Source organism: Ptychodera flava, chromosome 10 (genome assembly GCF_041260155.1).
Source record: "Ptychodera flava strain L36383 chromosome 10, AS_Pfla_20210202, whole genome shotgun sequence".
NCBI classification, from domain to species: Eukaryota; Metazoa; Hemichordata; class Enteropneusta; family Ptychoderidae; genus Ptychodera; species Ptychodera flava.
The window spans coordinates 5,102,985-5,121,694 of NC_091937.1; the positions used below are offsets into that span (position 1 = coordinate 5,102,985).

General features: G+C 37.4%; 2 protein-coding genes across 2 annotated transcripts; one reads left to right on the forward strand and one right to left on the reverse strand.

Annotated features, from left to right (window-relative positions):
- The first annotated feature begins 3,661 nt into the window (after positions 1-3,661).
- Positions 3,662-4,723, forward strand: LOC139142964 (heparan sulfate glucosamine 3-O-sulfotransferase 1-like). The gene has a single exon (XM_070713158.1). It carries the CDS (start codon positions 3,662-3,664, stop codon positions 4,721-4,723), a length of 1,062 nt encoding a protein of 353 aa, XP_070569259.1.
- An 8,948-nt stretch (positions 4,724-13,671) lies between these two features.
- On the reverse strand, positions 13,672-15,775 carry LOC139142965 (solute carrier family 35 member G1-like). Its single transcript, XM_070713159.1, has 3 exons — positions 14,941-15,775; positions 14,326-14,353; positions 13,672-13,789 (listed from the first exon to the last, which is right to left on the reverse strand). Exons 1-3 carry the CDS (start codon positions 15,773-15,775, stop codon positions 13,672-13,674), a joined length of 981 nt encoding a protein of 326 aa, XP_070569260.1.
- Between the last annotated feature and the right edge of the window lie 2,935 nt (positions 15,776-18,710).

Sequence of the window (18,710 nt, forward strand, 5' to 3'; positions counted from 1 at the left end):
ATCTATTGACATTATGATAAAATCTGCAATTTTGTATTTTTGGGGCAATTTTTTTCCATTTTTGGTCAAAAAATGTGTTTCTCTAAAAGTACTGGTCTGATAGCTTTGAAATTTGATATGCAGGTTCCTACAGATGAATTTAATGTGATATATCGAAATTATGGTGAAATCTGCAATTTTGTATTTCGGGGCAATTTTTGCCATTTTTGGTCAAAAAATGTGTTTTTAAAAAACTGCAAATCAACAGCTTTGATATTTGGTATACAGGTTCCAAGGGACTATTTTAATATATGATATATTGAAATTATGGTGAAATCTGCAATTTTATTTTTGGGGGCAATTTTGCCATTTTTGGTCAGAAATTTTCGTTCTCAAAAACTACTCGTAAGATAATTTGGTTGACATGTTCTCAGGGATGATCCAATGTGATATATTCAAATTATGATGAAATCTTCAATTGTTTATTTTTGCAGCTATTTTAGCCACTCTTTCTGGCCATTGAAATGAGCTATCAAAGATTTCCACCTTCTTCATCAACATGTGTCAAAAATAGTTATTCTCTACATAAACACAGCGGAGCTATATCAGTCGTTAGGTCGCTTGTAATATCTAATGTGTTGATAACCCTAGTAACTCGCTTGCTTACATCCCTTTATTAGAAAGCACTGACAGTTTTGACATTTCTATTTCATCTTCACAGAAAATGCTTTATACAGGACAGAGGGAGAGTGCCACAGTTCTACCACAGATTGCGTGTGACGCGTTGGCTGTAGCTCTAAAGTCTCCATTTGGTTTTGGCAGATATAAGACAGTATACCAGGTGGCTGTTCATGCCGTGCATTATGAAGATTCAAATAAACTGGAAGTGTCTGTTTTTCTTATCAAATGCTATGTGTCTCTTAAGTCACTTGACAATCTTACAATGTGTCCTATTAGCAATTACCTGGAACCCTCCTATATCATGCACACTAAAGTTGGGTCTTATACTTTGCAAGAACCAGGGTTTATTATTCTGGTATATAAGGCAGTTAAGGCAGTACTTATAGCTCTGAATGGAATTGAAGTGACTGAGATAGGTCTTTTCTTACATTATCCTGACAAATTTGAAATTTGTACTGCATTTATCCAAGCATTTACAGGAATGACAAGTCTCACAATAAGTCAGGCATGTCTTTGCTGATGTGGCTGTAAGTTATTTCATTGATTGTACAGCACAAACTTATTAGAATAGCCTTTCGGCCATTGTAGGCAAGGAGAGGATAGAGTGCTGGCAAATCATGGGCACATTAGTACATACATGTATACATAAACTCAAAATATAAGAGGAATCTGGAGTATTTCATAGTTCTCTGCAAAAACAAAACATTCAGCGATGTTTGAATCAACAGTGTCATTGTAACACTTATCTTTTTCTGTGTGATGAGTACATTTGAAGTTTCCAAATTACAGTGTTCACTTTTTTGATCAGCAATCAACATTTTTCAGTGACTTTGAAATAGCAAGTTGTGGAAATAAATTTCTCTGCACACGTTGCAAACCCATCACGTGAAATTCTCATGTTCATCTCTCTCTCTCTCTCTCTTCCTCTCTCTCTCTCTCTCTCTCTCTCTCTCTCTCTCTCTCTCTCTCTCTCTCATAGATCTTACCAATTAACTTTGCCACATGTAAAAACCAAATGCATTGAATATTATCAGACTTTTTAGATACTTTATGCATCATACTTAGATTAAAGCTCCATAAGCTGTATCTTTTGGCTATTTTTTCAGAACTTTTGTTTCGTGGTTTCCCTACTCTTTCTGCATTGAATCCTTAAACTGTAATTTAATGCCAAGTATTTAGCATATCAACACAACCTATATGCGTATAATCGACATTGTTATTGTTGAAAATTGTATTGAAGTCCGGACTAGAATTCATTTGTAAAAAATAAACAATGATCACTACACACATACAAACTGTGTTGACAAAAAGAATACTCAAAATTTCAGCATGACAAATGGATTAGATTCACACACAGTAGTTGATATACAGAAGCAGGATACTGAAAAACTTGCCACAAGTTACAGCTTATGTCCCTTTAAGTTGTTCTGAAAAATTGATGGGCCTTCAAATACTGATTTGTAGCTTATTTGCATATTTAGTGTTCTGCAATGGCATCAAATACAGATAGGATGCTATTGACACCTAGCATCAACTATTTCTTCCAGTGACTTCAAATTCCAAAAGAATGCTATACATCATGATTATGCTATTGAAAATATTTTCCCGGTGACAATAACTGATTATGAATGGCATTGCTGGCATCAGTACAGGATGACTTGTATACTGCCAGCATTTTTTCCAGTGACAGCAAATACTCAAAGAATGCGATAGGCAGTATTGAAATGATTGCTTTTGATGGTAGTTCTGAGTGTCTGAAAATACTCAAAAGATGCTATGGAGAGTATTGAATTGATACCGGCTTAGCTTTCCGAAAATCGAAAATTTTATTTCTCCATAGAGTTAACACAGGGATAGCGGTCATTTTGAATTTCAATATCGGTAAATCTTGGGTAATTTGTAATTTCTGTAATACAAAATATTGTACAGTGACCGTTGATTTTCATTCTTGAATTTCAAAGAGAATGGTTTAGACTAGTTGAAGTATTCCTTGAGGAAAGTTTGAGCAAGTCTTTCACTTTCGAGGTGAATTAATACTACCTTAAAGTTTACCTGCCTCAAGAGCTGCTGTTTGAAATGAAAATATCGGCAACTCTAGGGTAATTTGTAATTTCTATAGTACAGAAATTTGCACGGTGACCCCCAATTTTTATTCTTGATTTTGAAAGAGAATGGTTGAAATATTCCTTGAGGAAAGGTTGAACAAAAGTTTAAAAGTCTATCTCTGTCGAGGCGCATACTACCTTAAACTCATGAAAAGTTATGTGTATGTGTATATAATATGCATATATGAATAAACAGTGCATTTCAGATTACTACTTGGCCTTTGGATTCTCAAAAGCTCTTGTTAACACACAATCCGTCACTATAAACGAAAAAGCTGGCAAGGAAACTGCTGAAGTCGGCATGGCCATATCTTCGAGAGTCGTCCATGTGTAGTACGGACCAGCAACCTTTTCATACATTGGAGGTTTAACTACTTTCATAGCAGCATAAACGCGTCACAAAAGATGCCGTTCGCCTTCTAAAGAACAATACACTTCGACCAGTGGGACATGCATCTATTCTCTCATTATCCATTATCGAGGGGTTCTGCCGAGTCGCGACACGGAACGAACATGTTGTGTATTGTGTGATCTGAGAACTTCAATGTATGTATGTGTTATATAATATGCATATATGAATATACCGGTACAGTGCATTTCAGATTACTACTTGGCCTTTGGGTTCTCAAAAGCTCTTGTTAACACACTATCCGTCAGTATTAAACGAAAAAGCTGGCAAGGAAATTGCTGAAGTCGGCATGGCCATATGTTCGAGAGTCGTCCGTTCCTCGGCAGTACGTTTCATTGCCTTCGTTGTGTGTTGTGTGTGTGTATACATCTTCAGCTCACAACTTGCAACACACTTTCAACTTATACATGGCGAAAACGCAGCGGTATTCAGGGATAGTGTTCGAGTCAACTCGTACCCTTCATATGGAATACATGGTGAAGATGTCATGACTGAGTCAACAAACAGGGACGAACAGCAGGTGGACAGTTCGAATGCGCCACTGTTCACAGACCGAGATAACGATTCAGACATGACGAAGAAACAGGTGATAGCTGGTGCAAACACCACCAATACGTGTTACCTCACAATAGTGTACACTACACGAAATGGGGAAAATAGGACACTCCTTGTGCGGCGTTCATCGACTGAACTCGAGAAATTGGGCTGCAAAAAGCGGCTACCTGGAGTCCTGACCGTTGGTGTTAAGAAATGTGGTACTAGTGCCCTGAGATTTTTCATGAACAGTCATCCACAGGTGATGTTCAGTGATGATGTTGAAGTTCACTATTTCGACAAACGTAATAACCAGACTATTAAATGGTATCTGGAAAAGATGCCATACACCACACAGGACCAGATATCGACAGAGAAGACGCCGAGGTATTTCGTGTCAGCGGACGTTCCGAGACGGATATTTGAAGATATTTCGCCCGATGTCAAGATTATCATGGTTGTGTGTGACCCTGTAAATCGAGCGATATCGGATTTCGTCCAAGTCTCGAAAGCACTGAAATCATCTGATAGTACAAGACATATAGCTCGTTTGTCGCCTTTGTACAGTTTAAAGCGAACTTTTGAAGACAGCGTTATCAAACCGGATGGTACCGTCAATATTAACACGGCTCTTATTGACGTCGGATTATATGTCAAACACATTCGCCGATGGCTTGAGTATTTCCCACTTCGACAAATTCTTGTTATCGATGGAGAGGATATAAAAAGAGATCCGTACATGGAGCTAAAGAAAATCGAGAACTTTCTGAATCTTTCACCATATTTCACGAAAGATCACTTTTACTTCGATACTGGGAAGGGATTCTTTTGTTTAGGACTACCAATGAGGAAATGTCTACCGAAAGGCAAAGGGCACCACCATCCACAGGTCAACAAAACGGTACTATTAAAACTGCGCGAATTCTTTAAACCCCACGATCAACAATTAGAATTTCTCTTAAATAGGACATTCCATTGGTCTAATGAAGCACCTTTCAATGATAGGTCGGTATGATCTATTTAAGACCTTTTGAAATTCTAAAAGCAAATCTGCCGGAGCCTGCTCGCGGTTTGCTGTATTATTCACCGGGACATCCCAAGGCTGAAATAAGTAGTTCGGGCACAGTGAAAATTTGATTCACAATTTGACTCTCTAACAAATAGCGGAATGATTATATAACACTCTTATATATGTATGATTGGGACGTACCGTTCTATTTGTAGGCGGTGTTAAAATTTGATAAATAGTATTTGTTTTGGTGGCGACATTTTGAAACCAACTCTGAGCGTTTGTTTAACAGCGTAGATGTGTCAGCATTGAATATCAATGTGAATGTGGTCTCGTACGTAGATGTCTCCTATGTCGAATGTACTATATTTATTTAAGAAAGACACTTTGTGAGCGAGTCAGGGATGAATGCACACGGTATTGTTGGTTGCACTGCGAATAATTATATGAAAGCTATTTAAACGGATCTGGCCATATATTTTCGTTGCTGGCTTGCGTTAATAATGGTTGTGTTAAAGTTTGACTTACTGAAGTGCGAATATTACATGCTGTATTGTAACGCTGAAACTTCAGAGAACACCGTAGCCATTCAAACCCAATCAATATGCACCAACATTGTAGATTCAGTTGTGTTAATCGTTGGATCGTGTTGCTTGATTGGTGGATGTTGGGGGCTCTCCAGATAGTAAAACTCGATATTATCGAAAAAATCGGCAGTTTTATTAGAGTGGGTATTATATGCTACGGTGCACAGCACCGTCCACCGTACAGCGGACTGTACGTGACATGCAAAGCACTCCGTCGTGATAGGTCTCGGTCGTAATACTCGAAAAGTTTCATTGTTTATTTTTGGTAAAATTGGTGTGGATAAAAATGCAATTACAAAAAAGGGGAAATAAACAACAATTATGGCTTCTTGACGACGTTTCGGAAATTTACGAACTTCCTTCGCTTTGTTGTATTGTTGTGGCTGTATTCATGTGAGCATCCGTAATACAAGTAGTTCTAGTGACAGTGAAAATATTATTTATGTTGTCTCTAAACAATAGATTGGGACGAGAAGAACGGTCAGACAATACATACGGAAATGGCAAAGCAGTAATTTGACTGTTCGTCGCAAAATATTCTTGGCAAAACGGTTGGAATACAGTCGTCGTGCCGACGAAGTGAAAGCCGAGTACCATCTTGCCCGTATCGATGCGGCAGACATGAAAGGACTTTTCACCATTGTCAACGAGCTCATCGGATCAAAGAAGGCGACTGCTAACATCATACCGACTGATGTCTCTCCAAAAGAATTGAGTAATACGTTTTTGAACTTTTTTCAAAGTAAAATTGAAAAGCTGAGAGCGGGTCTTACGCCAGTCATGGATGATTCAATCATTACATCACCACACTGTTCATTTTCGTCCTTCACTCCTGTCACTGATAATGAAGTGTTGAAAGTGATTATGAGAGCTCCAACTAAATCTTGCAGATTAAACATTTTAACTACCAATCTATCTAAAGAGGACATCCGCAGTATTGTACCTTTTATCACTCACATGTTTAACACTTCACTGTTGACAGGTGTATTTCAACAGAGTTTTAAGTCTGCTGTAATTAGACCTTTACCAACCAACACTTGATCACAATGTACTCAAGAACTACAGACCTGTATCAAATCGGCCATTTTTAGCTCCCATAGCCATATGTATATATGGCAATGGAAGCTATTCTTATAGGCTAGGGAAATGTCTGTATGTATGTATGTCTGTATGTCTGTATGTCTGTATGTCTGTCCGTCAACATCAAAAACTCCAAAACCGCTGCACATTTCATCTTGATATTTGGTGTGTACATGGATGATGGGCTGTAGATGAGATTTTGTTCAAATGAAGTTGTCATTGCCAAAAATATGCAAATTAAGTGAAAAAATGTAAAAACAGTCAAAATTGAAAAAACTCAATAACCACTGAGCAGATTACATGAAAAATCAGCATTTAAGTACTTTGGGCTGACATGAAATGATTGTGCACATCTTGGGTCAGTATCTTGGACTTGCTATTTTTCATGAATTTTTTTGTAATTTTCTCCCATTTTTGGTCAAAAAATCTTCTTCTCTGAAACCACAAGTCCGATTGATTTGAAACTTGGTATGGAAGTGCATAGGAGTGACCTTACCCAAATTTGGGCAAATCGTGGTGAAATTTGCATATTTTTAGTTTACACGTCCATAGACTCCCATGTATAAGGCAGATCTCCATAGACTCCCATGTATAAGGCCACGAAAAATAAAAATTTAGTTTCTCAACATATTCATATTGCAAAAAGGATGCAGTGACACAATTTTTAGTCCCCACGGATGAAGTCCAGTGGGCTTATAGATTGGGTCATGTCCGTCTGTTCGTCCATCCGTGAGTCCATCCATTCACGCAGATATTTCGGATATTTTGACAAAATGTCATGTGACCTTTATGACCTTTGATCTTAAATATACATATTTGTCCATAACTCAGTAACCACAAGTGCTACCACCCTTCATACATGGTATGATGGGACACCTTATGACGCCACATATTGTACCTCATTAATTATGTGCATATCTAATTTTGAGCGAGCCAATAGAGCTAGAGGTCTGATTTTTGGTATATAGGGATAACTTAGCAATACAATTTTTTTGACAAAATGTCACGTGACCTTGGTGACCTTTGACCTCAAATATACATATTTGTCCATAACTCAGTAACCACAAGTGCTACAGCCTTCATGTATGGTATGATGGGACACCTTATGACGCCACATATTGTACCTCATTAATTATGCGCATATCTAATTTTGAGCGAGCCAATAGAGCTAGAGGTCTGATTTTTGGTATATATGGATAACTTAGCAATACAATTTTTTTGACAAAATGTCACATGACCTCAGTGACCTTTGACCTCAAATATACATATTTGTCTATAACTCAGTAACCACAAGTGCTACACCCTTCATGTATGGTATGATGGGACACCTTATGACGCCACATATTGTACCTCATTAATTATGTGCATATCTAATTTTGAGCGTGCCAATAGAGCTAGAGGTCTGAATTTTGGTATATAGGGATAACTTAGCAATATAATTTTTTGACGAAATGTCACATGACCTCGGTGACCTTTGACCTCAAATATACATATTTTTCCATAACTCAGTAACCACAAGTGCTACACCCTTCATATTTGGTATGATTGGACACCTTATGACACCACATACTGTACCTCAATAATTATGCACATATCTCATTCTGAGCGAGCCATTAAAGCTTGATGTCTGATTTTTGATATATAGGGATAACTATAGGAGAAACATTTTTTGACAAAATGTCACGTGACCTCGATGACCTTTTACCTGAAATATATGTTTATGTCAATAAATAAGTAACCACAAGTGCTATGTCCTTTGTATTTAGTAGGATGGGAGACCTTATGACAACATACGCTTTACCTCTTTAATTATGTACACATCTAATTCTGGGCAAGCGAATAGAGCTAAAGATCTGATTTTTTGGCATATAGGGATTAATTAGCAATATAATTTTTTTTCAAAATGTCATGTGACCTCGATGACCTTTGACCTTGATTATACATATATATGCATATCTCAGTAACCACAAGTTCTGTACCCTCCAATTTTCCTGGGATATTAGACCTTTAGATGTCGTTGGGAACAACGACATAGACCTTTGTGCCCATAGATCTCAACATATACGCTCCAGTGATACTTCTTAATGACCACATTTTCCTGCCCCATCAAGACTAATACTCCTATTACAAGTGGGGACTATGTCATTGTAAATGACTTGTTCACAGGAAGAATGCACTTCATCGGTTGGGCTTTAATTCTAACTCCCAGCAGCTTTTACGGTTATCGCCTCTGATATCAAACGTACATCGCCAATCTGGATTTTCTATTTCATTGACTCGTTGAGAACTTTTGGACCACTAATCCAACTTTTTCACTGCAAAGCAAATGCCTTCTGGTTTTTCAATTACTGTGAAAATGTCATTGAATAAATATCCTTTAATTGAAAACATATTTAAATTCCTTTTCAGTATAAGCCATACCAAATCGCATACGGTCACTTCAGGATGTTTCATTTTTTCGTCTGCGCAAAAATTCTACAAACGAATGATCAATTGATATATTCTGATCTATAGGCTTGCTCAGTCGTAGTGGACACCACCAGAAAAGTGGTACAATTCCAAGCAGACCCGCTTGTTGCAACAAAAGATGGTCAAAATAAAGGACACTATACATAAGACATTGATAAGATTTCCTTTAATTAAATAACGCCACGTATTGACAACAAAAACACTATTTACAATGTTTTAAATTATCTCTACTCTAAAAGTGACCAAGTAACAAAATATGCATTTGTTTTAGCGTTAAAAATTGACAGGAAGTGTCCACAGACCAAATGACAACTTGAAACACGATGGTTCACAGTGTCAACTCCGTCCGGACACATCGGTTAATGGAGAACAGCCACATAGCAGCTCGACGCATAGTAATACAATACTCCATGTAGAAAGTCACAGCATGGAACTCCTACCACTAGGATGTTTTCAAGTAACTGTAATGTACTCACAGGAACTCTGATACCAGAACTTCCTTGTGTGTGTCAACAGACACACACAAGTTTCTAGACTGCAGTCACAATTTTGACACAAGCAGGGAAAGTCAGTAGAGTCGGGGTCGGTCTTCAAAACAGGGAAACTCAGTGGACGTGGACTTCGGACCGGACGATACCAGCACTTCAGAAAGTCAAAGTGACGTGGCAGTGAACACGTTTATATAAGACAAAAATTAAATTATTCATAAATACCTGGTCACGCAAATAAGCAAAAGAAAACAAAAAGAATTCAAACTGTGTTGCCTGGTCACTAGAAAATAATAGAGGGCGTTTTTCTCGCAGCATAACTTTTTCAAATGGTGACAACTGACCAAGGATACTGGGGCAACACGTGACCCAGATCTAGGTCCATCTAGCCCTCCTAATGCATTTATCTTGCATTTTATTTTATTATTTCAAATATTCGTCATTTTGTTGTCGGTTACCATAGTAGGTTGATCCAAAAGTCAGATTTGTCGCATAATTGAATTTTCAACACCGTACAAAACTATCCCACGTGACAAACTCAGAGACAGACGATTACCTCTGGTGAAGCAAGCATTTTTTCGCAAGAATAGTGGTCTTAGGTATGAACACATTGTCATCAAGCGCAACTTTGGATATTTTAACGACCACAGTGCTGCCATATACGAATGTAATGATGTGGAAGTAATTATGATGCTAAATTTGATACTTGACGACATATTTATCAAATTTGATGGAATGACATTCTTGCAAGCTATAGGCATTGTTATTGTCACAAAGCGTGCAACACTTCTGGCATATTGTATCTTGTATTGCCATGAGGCTAAGTTCGTAGTCTATTCTCAAATCTTGTCAAGAGGATTGCTCAGTGTTTTAATCATAACCATAGAAATAGATATGATCTCATAAGTTTGAACAATCCTAGTATATTCAATCGCCTCCATCACGTCAATTCAAATGACTTGGAAATCGGAGAAACAGCTCTGAGAATCATATCATGTATCATATATAATGCAGCACCACTGTCGATGGGTATGTGCATTTCACTACTTCATAGATAGAGCTTTTAATCATACAAATAATTTGAGAAAGACACAGCTTATTAGCAGTAGAGACAGTGAAATAAGATTGGTTAATTCATCGAAGTTCCATGATAGATACGGAGATGTGATGTCAAATATGACACATCTGTTTCTCAAACGTTTAGTGACAACATTCCTAGCTCTTACTTAAAACTACAATTTGGTGGTTTGCCAAATAGTAAGAAAAATATGCTACTTTGTATAGGGTCAGTTTTGACGGGTGTAGAATGCTAGAAGGGTAGGCCATCCGTTCCGGACACCTGGTACTATTATTAATTCAAACTTAAATAATGTTAATCATTGAACCTGTCATATTTGCAAATTGTCGCCACCTTTTTCGTTTCGTTAGTGTTCCCCGCTCCGCTCTGCCGTTGTCTACTGAAGGTATCTGCAAATTTGGAAGAAAATATTATGCATTCTGTGTAAAAGTAGAAAAATAAACTGAAAATTTGGAACACAAACAATTGCATATCAACATCCCTACCACCTCCTCCCAAGATCCATCCTTCAGCACAACAAAGCTATGCGTCTCAATATGGCAAAAGAAACATGACAACTGTGTCATTTTAAATACATGTACCTTAAACTTATAAACTGCGGGGTGGTTCGGATGTATCACGTGATATATTGTGACTTACGCGTCCTATTGTGCATAGGTGTTCATTTTCACGCAACGATGGTGCTTTTTTGAGAAAATGAATGCTTTATCGATCCGTCAGGTCTAAATACGCTGACCTTCATTTCGACATGTCCACTTTTTAATCTTTTAAAATTGTTCTACAAACTCAAACTCTCAGATTATATACACTTTTACAGCCATTTTATTGAGACCTTGTTTTGACAGACATGATATAGAAATTATCTTGTGAACTGATACAAATTATGTAAGTTCAGAGTTATTCCAGTGGTCAGCGGTACAGGAAGGTCAACTCTTCATAGTTGTCACTTTCAGACAGTCCAAAAGACATCTGTTCACAGTGTATGAATGTCGTGACAAGAGAAGGCCTTAGAATTTATAAATTATCTATTTTCCATGTATTTTTAAAAAACAAATGATTGGATGCGTTGAAAAAAATTCATCTTAATTATATCTTCAAAAAAGACTAAACAGTCACTATTTTTGACGAATAAACTAGATCCCTTTTTCCAGCGTTTTCTAAGATTCTTCCATTATGTCATATATTAAGTCCTAGCCATTCGAAAATATTTGCTAGTATTACTTGTCCGCTATAATGCCGTATGAGCATCATCTAGACTATTATATGTGAGGTTTTAAAGATACCATAAACATTATCAGCAGACATTTTCGGCCAAACATTATCACCCTATTATATTCCGTTCCGAGGTAACTGTTCCAAGTATAACTCTGTTTAATTGTTCCCATGTTCTGACGATGAGCATTAATTTCATTACATTGAATACAATTCCGTTTAATTAGGGAACATTTTTCATTTGTGAAAGCATCACAATACAATCAAGATTGTTGATTTTCTATCCGCCCAAGTGTCAAGATTGTAAATAAATATTCATGATTTTTATTCTCGTTGACTTATTTTACACCGCTCGTTTTCTTTCTTAATTGGTCTACAGTATAATAAAAGGTGAAGATCAAGTTCATTCGCACACTGATCAAAACCTTTGTACTTGCCAGCCTTATACCCTTGAAGCATGACAACATAGGAACAATTCACAACGTAAAATGGATGTCAGCGTTAATCTAATAACCAAAGCTCGGCGCCAACGTTAACTTCACTTATGAAATTCTCGTCAAAGTTCGATGTTCACAAACCAATATGTTTGGTGTATGTTGCCATAAATGTCTTTCGCGATCATTGGAAATTTTCGTTTAAACTTGAAAAGACTTAAAAATAACTTAAAATCTGTATTTTATGATCAAAGTCTTGCTTTGGTAGGAGTGCGATGGTTCAAACTTCTGCCGAAATTCAACTTTGTTAACAAAAAATCTGTTTTCTGCAGTCGGTGACAAACAATGAAGAACAGATGCGTCCATGAGCGTGTACACTCCTCGAGTTGATATTGTCCTCTCTTATGTTTGATCATTATTCGTCACTCTGCTGACCTGTATTTTTTAAAAATCCCATCTGTAACTTTTAATTTCCCACCAATAACTTTCAACTTTATTGCTGAAATACAGTAAGTGATTATATTAATGGTCAGCATTAAAAATCTAGAGTATCTATCGATAATTTTAACTGAGCGTATTAAACCAGGAAAGTCAATAAACTCATCGGTATACAGGAAACGATCGAACCCCTACAAGTTCAAAACGGGCAGGTTATGACAATTTCATTATTGTTATTATCAACATTACTTATATTCACTTAAGAATTGTTCATTTTAGTTGTACGTGAAGACCAAATCACTTGCACCGATTCAACAATTGTCAAGTAGTCACCACAAATTGCTGATACAAACTCCAATGAACTTGGCAAAGGGCAACACAGATTGCAATAGACACAAGACAGCTTCTACTTCCACTTGAGACAATTGTTAAGACTGATTACAGTTGCTCGGTTTTAAAACTGCACGTGGGGCACTCTGCATTAAGACTTACATGCTATGTAAGTTAATACATGAAAGATATTTTACAATTGTAAATGTAACCACACACAGACTAGTCTGGTGTAATCTTTATCGTCTGTGACTCTCTTTATTGAAGTTCTTATCAGTATTTCGCGGTACTACTTGACAGTATAAATGAATTGCGGGTATTGATGACGCTAACAGCCACCATAACAGCAAAACGTATCATCATCATCATCATCATCATCATCATCATCAACGTTTCTATCACCACGATTTCTTTCGCACGTGTAAAGTGTAGTTTATATGTGTAATTTCTTTGAATTGCAAGATTCACAATATCATGATTTATTAAGGTTGTTCAAAGTCTGATAATCCGAGGAATTTAACGACCGATCAACCAGAAGGTGAACTGACAGCTACAAAAGTGTATGCGATTATCCAGATAAAGACGTTAAGGAAGCTTAAACCCCTGGCCTGGATTGGCAGGGAAGAAAGAACATGCTAATGGAAGGACCGTTGTATCCCATAGGAAGCACTTGTCAAATATCAAGGAAGCCAACGCAGGCAATTCAGATCGCAGAGATCGGGTGGATATCTAAAGCGATTAGAAACTCAATTTCAGTGATAGATTAAACGCGTATTTTACAACAGTATATTGTTTTCTCTGAACTTGACCTTGACTAGAAAGCAAATCTTCTGTATTGTTATAACTCCTTCGAAGACTGTGAATCAGTCACACGTCTTACTTCATCGAAATCTTTGACTATCTCTGTGCCAGAATCAATGCCTTGGTATATCTCCACATACTTGTCTTCCTCGTATCTGCAAATGAGTATGAAGTATAGTTGTGTCCACTAGTTTTCCGAATGAGACCTTGAACTTTCAATAGCCATTACGGACACTTATAATCAGCTGTATCTAGCCAATAAAAGTTAACATTCTTCGCTATACTTGCTGAGCCGAAAGACAGATTCCGACATTTAAAGGACAGCATTTGTAACCTTTGAAGATATATTCACAGTTTATGTTTTAAATGTCAACAACAATTTCTTGTCCTACTCCAAGCTGCATTTTGAGAGAACATGCTGTCACTTATAGTAAGGTACATGGCTGAAGGCCCCTCTAACCAATAAAAGCGTTTTTGGTTGCATGGACCTTTCTCCACGTACATAACTATAACGTTATCGAAAGTCAAAGAACGTGATAATTTTGTTTTCCTGGAACAAAACCCGTATGTCTTGTTTCATCTTGAAAACCTTTTCATTGAGAAAGGACATCTTCTGTACCTTCTATTATTATATTATATTGACAGAAAAATGGTATGAAGTGAAAAAAGCAAGTATTATCATAAAGCTTACCCTAAAGCCACAACAATAGCTGCGCACACTACAAGAAATGCGAGATTGTAGGGTTCAAATTGGAATCAATCTGGTACTAAAGCTGAATCAGCCACGGGTCAATGAAGTGTCAAAATGTCAATGAAACTGACTTTTCGTGTTAAATCATCAGAAAGTGATCGTTCACCATCGTCACTTATAACAGTATTTCCTTACATTTGACATATCTGTTTTCTATTGTAGATGATGATTATAAATATCGTGTAAAATTGTTCTTTTCATCGTATTTATCAGGCCTAGCTAGAGATGAAAGACATAGTTGTCAGCAAACTACGAGCGTTCAGTTAGGCCAGAGTAGGCAGGCAAAATCAGGGGGTGTTAATCATGGTTGTTTTGCGTTTCCAGAGTTGGTGTTTTCATGATTTCGCTCTCTGGAACTGTCGCTTTCCTCATTCGACTTTTCCGTCAACGTCTTCCAATATAAAATAGAAGAACCCAAGATCACAGCAACTGCGCCAACTAAATGCCAATGGTTTGGTACGACTTTTGTTACGAAGTATTGTAGAATGTAAGCAGGTACCACTTCAAAATTGCTTAAGAGTGTGGCCACAGTTGTACGTTCAAATTCTACACTACCAACACGGGCATATTCGCCGATTATACTAAGGGTAGCCATTCCTAAAATACACCACATCGTCCCCTTCGCTTCAAATTTCCACATCGGTTTCTCCAGCAAAAAGGTCAGCAGCAGACTCAAACCAGGGACGAGTATGTTCATATAGAAGAGTTTCGTAAATATGGGAATGCGACCAGCAAAGTAACGACACACAACAAAGATGGTGGCGTATCCAACAGAACTGCCGATGATTAGAAGATATCCGACCAGAAAGTCGATGTGTTGTTCATCAAGGCGGTTACTGTTGTCACCGAAGATAAATACCGGCTGTGTTATCAGAACGGTACCGGCAACATTCAACACAAATGCGATAATATCCGAAAATTTTATAGGTTCGTAAAGGAATATCTTTGCCGCGGCGCTGGAAAATATTGTTATGCAACCTGCACTTACTGATGTGACGTCACCAATAGGGATGTACTGCAGCGAGAATATGAAACAGATAGAGGCCACTGCCCTAGCTATTCCGAGGGCAAGGAAAGATACTCCATCCCCCACACTGTCCGGAATCAACTGTATCTTACGCCATATAACTGCAACAATGACGATCAATAAATTAACTATGTTGCAAAGAAAGGTAATCTGCAACGGCTCAAGTCCCTGCTTGAAGAGTAGAGCAATGAAGAAATTGCAAACAGCAAATGAAGTTCCAGCTAGCAGTGCAAGCGACGCTCCTACAGTCGACTTTAAGACGCGGTATGGTTCCGAACAAACAACAGAGATATGACAACACCTGTGCTTCTTTGCATCGAAGTTCTTGGAGAACAATGAACGCCTTTCATCCATCTCCGTCATTTCTTGAAATATGTCGTAAGCTGAAAGCCGTTGCTGTTCATCATAATCGTCACGGGACGTCCAGCCCCAATCAGCTTACCTTCAAGCAGGCATACCTACTGTACCTACATCATGACCCTACCACTGCAGAGGAGGGAAATAGCCTGACATTTACTGTGCCTGCTGAAAACAATTATTGCCATATATGTATTTTTGTCATGGACGTCAGAGTCATTTTTATTTAGGGAAGATAGGTTTGATATCTCTCTGTTGACGTTAATGGCTTAACTGTGATCACGTGTAGCCTAATTTGACAAACGACAATGAACGATACGCTTTGAAACATGTCACTGCATGACACTGACGCATACTTTTCGGCTGTTCACAATAAATGAAGGCCATTTGAGACAGACTGGCGTGTTTATGAGGTTGTTGACATGTTTGAACCTTAAAATAACCTCATATCTTTTGGAAAAAGTGTCACGACTCTCTGTAAATTCCAAGAAGTGCTCCAACCTTTTCGTTGTAAAACATTAGTCTACACAGTCCCCATCAGTTATCAAAGACACCAAGGGACCGTAATACTTGTTAATTGAAGACGAAAATGCCACCGGTAGAATTCAAACTAATGGATTTATTGAGAAATCGTGAACTCCAACCGCGTTACAACTTCAGCTCTCTTACCAATGCTTGTTTCAATTTGGCTCTTTTCTAGAATCTGTTTCTTTTCTCCCTCATTAGGGAACATTCGATTTTTACGGGGAGGGGGTTGGTGGAATTTGAGCGACAAATGAAATGTAGAAAGCGACCCCCTCCAAATCAAATTTCTAAAATGTGACCCCCCCCCAAAAAAAAAAAAAAAACTCATCAGATTTGATTCATTAACCATTCGCACCCTATTGCCCTGGGCTGAAAAAATTAGGCCCTTCAAACTTGTTTGCAAGAAAAAGAGTTATCCACCCTTTGAATTTTCATGCACAAAAACAGCGACGCTCCCCCAGATGTCACAGTCCGTATCAATAATATCTTAATTGAATTATAATTTCCCATTTGACCTTTGAACTTTCAAAGAATCCTTTTTGAACTTTATAAATAATCACTGGGTGAAATTCCAATATCATATTGGTTTTTTCAGATCTGCTCTTTCAAATATAATATTTTCGTCACGTACATTTATATCAATTGTCAAACGTTTTTAAAGCACTGATTTTAATAGCTAGTTTTGTATTGTAAAAAAAATATTCAAAGTTTCCTCACATACCACAATGTATAGAGAATCAACATTTTTGGTGAAATTCGAAAATCAAATTTCTTGCACACACATGAACTTGTAATCGCCCTAGTCTAATCAAGTACACTAATATCAATAATCAAGAGTACATAAGTATACAAATTTAGCTAGTTTTGTATTTAAAAGAAATTATTCATAGACTACTCATAGACTACTCATAGATTATGTACGGAGGACCAAGCAACATTTCGGTGAAATTCCAAAGTCAATTTTTTTCCACAACTCCATACAAACCTTTGTAAAATTTGCCCCCCCCCCCACCTTCCAATCATTAATTGTAAAATTTGACCCCCTAAAAAACGGTTTCGTAAAAGTCAAACCCCCCCTGTAAAACCCTCCCTTACATTAATCTTCGGTGATACATTTTCACTCTAGATGTAACACTCATTGTATTCTAATGAAATCAGTTAGTCATATAAATAATTGCTGACTCTTCAAATATCATGTATTCTACAAACCATCACTGACAATCTTCCAAAACTTGTTCAAGATAAAATCGACTCATTATTTCATGTATCTATGAAGTTACTAAGATTAAAGTAAAAATCTTACTCCAACGGTATACAGCGGTTCAACTCAAGTTATTACGTCACTGTCAGGACACTGACAACTACTGATGTATGAAACGATGCATACTGTCAGACCTTTGTACATCTCAGCTGAGTGTTAGCCAAGCGAGTTAGCTCTAGCAAATGAGTGAAATTCCCCCATTATATTCCCCCGCTCACCCCCTCCCCCTCCCGCGTGACAGAGGTCTTGATATCTCTGAATTCAAAACACCGAGTAACGATGCAAGCAATTCGAAGGAGTACAACGTTGGCAAAATTGTATCCATATTGTAACTTTATCTGTGTTCGTAAGATGTGAAATTAAAGGATTATATGTATTATGGGTGAAGCGGACAACATTATTCTAAACTTAGCAAACATGAAAAATGCAGGCACACATGTAAAACATTTCGCAAAATGTCGCTAAGCAAGAGTTTCATGCCTCGAAAATAATTTGACAAATTTCTGCCTGATTAACTTGTATGGGGTGTATTCAGACATATGCGACTGTTTTGATTTTACAACCACATGATTATATTTCGAAGCATAAAAAAGTAAAGTGTTTTTCAAGACAACAAATTTGAAGGAGATCAATAATATTTCATTGTTTCATAGTACATCAATGTTCCATCTGATCATGTTCCATCATAGAACTACTTAAATTATCCTTTCTTCACAAATTGAAGGAAACAAGCACATGAGGCCTTGGGAGTATTAACAAATGTAATACAGAACCGTTGCCATTGAGCACATTGCTTTACAATAAAGCAAAGACTCATGGTTTGATTGCTCCAGTCAGCCTGCCGACCCTATCGTCCCCTCGTCCTTCAAACTGCAAAACCATTTTAAAATATGTGAGTTGACATTATGAAGCAGACATTAACGTTTTTCACTTGCTGCTATTTGATTGAAATATTATGTTCTAAAAAGTAAATATTCTAAAATAGAGTTATTGTGCGAACGACAACCCTCTTCGTAGGCGCAGTGGCCATTATGTCAAAATACGCCTATACTACTTTGTACGGTATATGCTGATTTAGCCTGTACTAAGTGTCAAATTATCAATGGCACTTATTCCTTTGTAGTAGACCATTCGAAACTCACCAAAGACCACCGT

Excerpts from the sequence above, each read along its gene's own strand:
- LOC139142964 (XM_070713158.1), top strand. The coding sequence starts at position 3,662 with ATGACTGAGTCAACAAACAGGGACGAACAGCAGGTGGACAGTTCGAAT.
- LOC139142965 (XM_070713159.1), bottom strand. The coding sequence starts at position 15,775 with ATGACGGAGATGGATGAAAGGCGTTCATTGTTCTCCAAGAACTTCGAT. Across the intron at positions 14,354-14,940 it reads CGGCGAATATGCCCGTGTTG|TGTGCGCAGCTATTGTTGTG; the intron begins GTAGTGTAGAAT and ends CATTTCTTGTAG. Across the intron at positions 13,790-14,325 it reads GCTATTGTTGTGGCTTTAGG|ATACGAGGAAGACAAGTATG; the intron begins GTAAGCTTTATG and ends ACTCATTTGCAG.